Source organism: Salvelinus namaycush, chromosome 6 (assembly GCF_016432855.1).
Source record: "Salvelinus namaycush isolate Seneca chromosome 6, SaNama_1.0, whole genome shotgun sequence".
Taxonomy (NCBI): domain Eukaryota; kingdom Metazoa; phylum Chordata; class Actinopteri; order Salmoniformes; family Salmonidae; genus Salvelinus; species Salvelinus namaycush.
The window spans coordinates 46,971,143-46,978,686 of record NC_052312.1 but is presented as its reverse complement, the minus strand read 5'-3'; the positions used below and the strand labels follow the sequence as shown (position 1 = coordinate 46,978,686).

At 44.1% G+C, this 7,544-nt stretch overlaps 1 protein-coding gene across 1 annotated transcript in view; it reads right to left on the bottom strand.

Moving 5' to 3' along the window:
- LOC120050102 (ATP-binding cassette sub-family C member 9-like) overlaps window positions 1-7,544 on the bottom strand; it is a 59,715-nt gene that overhangs the window by 11,559 nt on the left and 40,612 nt on the right. The window contains exons 30-33 of the mRNA XM_038996743.1: window positions 7,399-7,501; window positions 6,578-6,688; window positions 5,768-5,888; window positions 1,926-2,056 (exon numbers count right to left, since the gene is read on the bottom strand). Coding sequence (XP_038852671.1) covers window positions 1,926-2,056; window positions 5,768-5,888; window positions 6,578-6,688; window positions 7,399-7,501 — 466 coding nt within the window. The remainder of the gene's footprint in view (window positions 1-1,925; window positions 2,057-5,767; window positions 5,889-6,577; window positions 6,689-7,398; window positions 7,502-7,544) is intronic.

The window sequence follows — 7,544 nt, the reverse complement described above, 5'->3', positions numbered from 1 at the left end:
TCTCATGAACAAGACTAGGAGTTTTTCCTCACAAGGTAAAACTCAGAGTCCTACAGAAACTTTAATTTAACAGTACATTACTGTAAAGTTTACAGTAACATAGTGTCCCTTTTTTTCAGTAACTAACACTGCCAGTAAATGACCTTAAAAACAAGAGGATTGTATTTTTGACAGTGTAGTTACTGTATAAGATGGAGCTACCCATAAACAAGCGGTCAGCCTCACACACAACCACAATACATTACTATTCTTAGATCTGGACCGAATTACACAGTTCCACACTCACGTGTTCTCTCATTGGGTCAGACACCACACACACACAGCCACACACACAGCCAGGCCTCTCTACTAAGGGTTTATATCCCCAGATTTAAGATGTTTGAGTATATGAGGATTAATGTGACACCTAAACTGAGTCAGATTAAAAGGGGAATACAGGGAGGCTGTAGAACTTGATGCTCAGCAGGAGACACTAGCCTCATCATGCTCTTCCAGTCATAATATCCAGCCCTGGAATGCTTATAAGACACCGTTACTGATGCACAGATATAGAGATACCTAATATCCAGCCCTGCTTATAAAACACTCACAGATACAGATATAGAGATACATATTAACCAGCCCTGCTTATAAAACACTCACAGATACAGATATAGAGATACATATTAACCAGCCCTGCTTATAAAACACTCACAGATACACAGATAGAGAGATCCCTAATATCCAGCCCTGCTTACAGAGCACTCACAGATACACAGATAGAGAGATCCCTAATATCCAGCCCTGCTTACAGAGCACTCACAGATACACAGATAGAGAGATCCCTAATATCCAGCCCTGCTTACAGAGCACTCACAGATACACAGATAGAGAGATCCCTAATATCCAGCCCTGCTTACAGAGCACTCACAGATACACAGATAGAGAGATCCCTAATATCCAGCCCTGCTTACAGAGCACTCACAGATACACAGATAGAGAGATACCTAATATCCAGCCCTGCTTACAGAGCACTCACAGATACACAGATAGAGAGATACCTAATATCCAGCCCTGCTTAAAGAGCACGGCGTCAAAGAGAGATACTAGAACACCTACTTCAGTCCTGGCTATTGTTCCAGCCCAGCATGAACTGACACACCTGATTCAACAAGTCAAGGGCTCCATGAACTACTCAATCAGTTGAATAATGTGTGTTGCAGTGGAGGCTGCTGAGGGGAGGACGGCTCATAATAATGGCTGGAATGGAGTGAATGGAAGGGCATACCATTCTACCTGTTCCGCTCCAGCCGTTACGAGCCGGTCCTCCCCAATTAAGGTGCCACCAACCTCCGGTGGTGTGTTGGTACTGGGCTGGATCAAAAGCCTGCACAACCCGTGTCTCTCTAGGACCAGGACTGAAGAACACGGTCTCAGAAGGAGTTCTAGTAGCTCTGTATCTCTGCTTCTCTGCTCTGGACTGGATTCTCTCTCTCCCTGTGTATCTGCATTCAGGCTCCTCACAGCAGAAGTGAAGCAGCCTCATCAGGTCAGATAGCAGGAGTCTGCTGAGGTACAGTAACACTGCCCTGAGAGAACGGACGTGTGTGCGCCGAAAGCTGTAAGACGTACGCCACACGGAGTCGCCGCCACCAACTAGTACGTTTCTTCACTATGTGTCAACTCACAGTTGAGTTTAGGCACAGGGCTGTGATTCAAACAGAAAGTCAACGTCCGCTTGCTTTTCACTGCTTTGTGATCTTTATTCAGCGATATAGTCAGGAACAACGTGTGAAGTCACAGTTGCGTTAAGGGGAGGGCTCTGTGAGCGGGTGTGACTTACCTTCTGCCCAGGGTTGCTTAGCTCCCTAAATGTGATCTTTATTGAAGCTACAGCAACAAGGGGCCATCTCACAGTCGCGTTAAGACACAGGGCTGTTACTTACCTTCTGTCCGGGGTTGATGTAGGCATTAACGTGTTTGAGGACAGGCTTCAGAAGGGGGTCGTACCGGACACACAGATCCTGGATCTTTATCTCACCGTGCTGGGGCCAGTCCTCAGGGACCTGGGAGGTATCTGGACAGAACACATATAGTCCACCATTAACAAAACATGAATGAGATGTGTAATTATATACTGTGATCACACACAATAACTAGGGATAGCAGTTTTTCCTTGACAGGAACAGAAAAACTCTGGGCCCTAGTTATAGCCCACGGCACAATAACCCATACAGTAGGACATCCAGCACAGTCATACAGTTGGACATCCAGGACAGTCATACAGTAGGACATCCAGGACAGTCATACAGTAGTACATCCAGGACAGTCATACAGTAGGAACATCCAGGACAGTCATACAGTATTACATCCAGGACAGTCATACAGTAGGAACATCCAGGACAGTCATACAGTAGGACATCCAGGACAGTCATACAGTAGGACATCCAGGATAGTCATACAGTAGGAACATCCAGAACAGTCATACAGTAGGACATCCAGGACAGTCATACAGTAGGACTACCAGGACAGTCATACAGTTGGACATCCAGGACAGTCATACAGTTGGACATCCAGGACAGTCATACAGTTGGACATCCAGGACAGTCATACAGTAGGACATCCAGGACAGTCATACAGTAGGACATCCAGCACAGTCATACAGTAGGACATCCAGCACAGTCATACAGTAGGACATCCAGGACAGTCATACAGTAGTACATCCAGGACAGTCATACAGTAGGACATCCAGGACAGTCATACAGTTGGACATCCAGGACAGTCATACAGTAGGACATCCAGGACAGTCATACAGTAGGACATCCAGGACAGTCATACAGTAGGACATCCAGGACAGTCATACAGTTGGACATCCAGCACAGTCATACAGTAGTACATCCAGGACAGTCATACAGTAGGACATCCAGGACAGTCATACAGTAGGACATCCAGGACAGTCATACAGTAGGACATCCAGGACAGTCATACAGTTGGACATCCAGCACAGTCATACAGTAGTACATCCAGGACAGTCATACAGTAGGACATCCAGGACAGTCATACAGTAGGAACATCCAGGACAGTCATACAGTTGGACATCCAGCACAGTCATACAGTAGGAACATCCAGGACAGTCATACAGTAGTACAACCAGGACAGTCATACAGTAGGACATCCAGGACAGTCATAGAGTAGTGAATTTGGGGACAGTCACACAACTGACGATGCAGTAAACAGAGGTCTCTTTGTCAAAAGTGGTGCCCTAAGTGCTACTCAGGACCACTCTTCCTACTGTGACCAGGCTCTGGTCTGTTTAGACTGCAGCATTTATCTACTTCAAAAGTAGTCTGTGTTTTCCTGCTAAAACCATGCATGCAGTCTTTAAAATAAGGGTTGGTGGTTCTCCTCGTGACTTAAGAGCTTGGAACGGACGCAGAGGAAACAAAAGGACTAAATGAATCAAAGGGAAGGATGATAAAACAGGGCAAGATGACAGCTCGTTGCTTGGACAAGCTCCACTCATTATCGCTGTATTGCTAGCAGGGCCAAACTTTCCATTACGTCACAGTGTAGGAGGACAGCCCACTCTGGCAGGGGTGCTTTGACCACAGGACTCTAGCAGGGCCAAACTTTCCATTACGTCACAGTGTAGGAGGACAGCCCACTCTGGCAGGGCTGCTTTGACCACAGGACTCTAGCAGGGCCACGGCTCTAGAGATGGGGGACTCTCATCCCTCTTCAATCCCACCTCCTCGTTGTTCCACAAGAACTCTCTCCCTCCTGCTCCTCCTTCTCCTCTCCTCCCTCTTCAATCTCACCTCCTAGTTGTTCCCCAATAACTCCCCCCCCCTCCTCCCTTAGTTCTAGCCCTCTTATCTTTCTCTCCCAAGAGACATGACCCCTTCTCTTCTTTTTAACATCGCCATGGCAACAGCACATCACATAAACTTCGATGTTGCTTTGGAAGGAGACCCGTAACGGGACTATTGTAAACTCCACAGAGACACACTAGAGAAATGATGTTGGAATTCGGGAGGAGAAACACTGTCTGTGTCAGGTTGTTCTGCCCCACACTGTAAATCTAAAGACGTTACCATACTGTCAGATTGTTGCCCTGTGCGGTTGACTGTTCTATTGCCATGGATTTTTAAATATAGTCCTTATAGATGTGTAGAAGCCTAGACTATGTTGAGCCATCCTCGCTGTTAGGCTACCTGCTGCCCCTTTACTATAGACTTAATCTGTATAAAGCCTCGCTATTGTTATTTTACTGCTGCTCTTTAATTATTTGTTACTTTCATTTCTTATTTTTGTAGGTATTCTTCTTAACTGCATTGTTGGTTAAGGGCTTGTAAGTAAACATTTCACTGTAAAGTCTACACCTGTTGTATTCGGCGCATGTGACAAATACAATTGTATTTTATTTAATTTGATCTCGGAACACAGAACCAAATTGTGCAGCACACTGGCCAGCTACAGTCTGTCATGGGACAGTGCTTAGTTGAACATCTATGGATTTCATTTTGTGAGGGACTTTTCAAATAGCGTGAGCAGAGATGATGATCATATTTTGAACTGTGTGTTTCAGCAGGATTTCATTACCCTGTTCTATTGACTGTGTGTTTCAGCAGGATTCCATTACCCTGTTCTATTGACTGTGTGTTTCAGCAGGATTCCATTACCCTGTTCTATTGACTGTGTGTTTCAGCAGGATTCCATTACCCTGTTCTATTGACTGTGTTTCAGCAGGATTCCATTACCCTGTTCTATTGACTGTGTGTTTCAGCAGGATTCCATTACCCTGTTCTATTGACTGTGTGTTTCAGCAGGATTCCATTACCCTGTTCTATTGACTGTGTTTCAGCAGGATTCCATTACCCTGTTCTATTGACTGTGTGTTTCAGCAGGATTCCATTACCCTGTTCTATTGACTGTGTGTTTCAGCAGGATTCCATTACCCTGTTCTATTGACTGTGTGTTTCAGCAGGATTCCATTACCCTGTTCTATTGACTGTGTGTTTCAGCAGGATTCCATTACCCTGTTCTATTGACTGTGTTTCAGCAGGATTCCATTACCCTGTTCTATTGACTGTGTTTCAGCAGGATTCCATTACCCTGTTCTATTGACTGTGTGTTTCAGCAGGATTCCATTACCCTGTTCTATTGACTGTGTGTTTCAGCAGGATTTCATTACCCTGTTCTATTGACTGTGTGTTTCAGCAGGATTCCATTACCCTGTTCTATTGACTGTGTGTTTCAGCAGGATTCCATTACCCTGTTCTATTGACTGTGTGTTTCAGCAGGATTCCATTACCCTGTTCTATTGACTGTGTGTTTCAGCAGGATTCCATTACCCTGTTCTATTGACTGTGTGTTTCAGCAGTATTCCATTACCCTGTTCTATTGACTGTGTTTCAGCAGGATTCCATTACCCTGTTCTATTGACTGTGTTTCAGCAGGATTCCATTACCCTGTTCTATTGACTGTGTGTTTCAGCAGGATTCCATTACCCTGTTCTATTGACTGTGTGTTTCAGCAGTATTCCATTACCCTGTTCTATTGACTGTGTTTCAGCAGGATTCCATTACCCTGTTCTATTGACTGTGTTTCAGCAGGATTCCATTACCCTGTTCTATTGACTGTGTGTTTCAGCAGGATTCCATTACCCTGTTCTATTGACTGCTGATTATTTTAAACCAAATCTTGCGTGTGCACTGTCCAGCTTCTGTCACAAGAGACTCCAGGGTATTGGGAAGCAGCATTTGGTGTGGGAGTGTGTTTAGTTTACCCATGGAGCCTTCGTAGTTCTCAGACTCTGTACTCAGGAAGCTGTTGACCTTCTTGACAGCAGCCATCTGGACCTCTAAGTCAGCCAGGTTCCTCACCACCCAGTTCAGGTAGTTGGTCACCTGGGTAACGGGAGGTAAACACAATATATATTTCATCCATGTTTTATGAAGTGTCATTACTAGGTATAGACATAATAGTACTATTAATTATAATAATTGTTATTATTATTATTCTAATATGTCTGAGTGGGAGTCTTTTTTACCCATTGCCTTGGACAATATGAGGTAAACCAAAGGTATTTAATGGTTGAGAAGAATACATAAAAGGCTGATCAGTCAGAAGAGAGTACTATGGAGAAGAGTCGTGGATGGGCTATGCTCTCTGAGGAGTGATAAGCCCACAGAAAAAAATACTGTGGGGTTTTTGTTACAGTAAAAACAAAGATGAATGCTGAGGACAATACAGCTTCTATTGTTTCACATCTTCTGTCAGTGGGAGAGGAATACAATCCATCTATTAAAAATATCCCTTCTCTACAAAGGACTGGCAACAATACTCCTCTCATTAATGTGACTGATGCAGTCCTTCTCTGTACAGTTCCATAAATGGTCTACTGAATACGTTGTCTAAATACTTGCTGCCTTGACATCTTGTAAACGTCTGAATGGGCAATACAACTACAATCAGATCCAGGTGAATAAGGGCCTGTTATTAAAAAGATTCTCATCTGATGAAGTTGATCCTGTACAGTGTTTCTGTGCTGTGGGTACATTCATGTTTGTGTGACATTGGGGAGACGGTGACTCACTGTAAGGGCGTAGGTCAGGCCTAACCCCACCATGCTAGAGGGAAGGTTCTTGCCAGAGCTCCATATTGAGGCTACTGCTGCTGTTAACACAATGCCAGCACCCAGGTAGTCCTGAGAGAGAAAGAGAGACAGATAAGATAGTTAGAGGGAGAGAGAGAGAGAGAGACAGAGAGACAGATAAGATAGTTAGAGGGAGAGAGAGAGAGAGACAGATAAGATAGTTAGAGGGAGAGAGAGAGAGAGACAGATAAGATAGTTAGAGGGAGAGAGAGAGAGAGACAGATAAGATAGTTACAGGGAGAGAGAGAGAGACAGATAAGATAGTTACAGGGAGAGAGAGAGACAGATAAGATAGTTAGAGGGAGAGAGAGACAGATAAGATAGTTAGAGGGAGAGAGAGAGAGAGACAGATAAGATAGTTAGAGGGAGAGAGAGAGAGAGAGACAGATAAGATAGTTAGAGGGAGAGAGAGAGAGAGACAGATAAGATAGTTACAGGGAGAGAGAGAGACAGATAAGATAGTTAGAGGGAGAGAGAGAGAGAGAGAGACAGATAAGATAGTTAGAGGGAGAGAGATAAGATAGTCAGAGGGAGAGAGAGAGACAGATAAGATAGTTAGAGGGAGAGAGAGAGAGAATTTGAAGTTGTGAATTCAACACAGCATTTATCTAAAAGTCATATCTTCTAATTTTGCAGCTCAGTGTGATAAGAAACCAGGGAGTATTGTGTTGAATATTCAGTAGGATACCATTAGTATTACAATAGTCTCATATCTTATTAATAATGTCATGGTTGAATCGTGGACATTAATATTCTCTCACCGTTCTGACCTCCAACCAGCGGTTGGCAGCAGAGAGGAACAGGTAGGCTGTGTTGTTGGTATCTGTCAGCTCCAGCATCTTCTGCTTGAATCGAGATTCATGTCTGAAGAAGAAATGGAAAATAAATATAGCTTATACCTACCAGG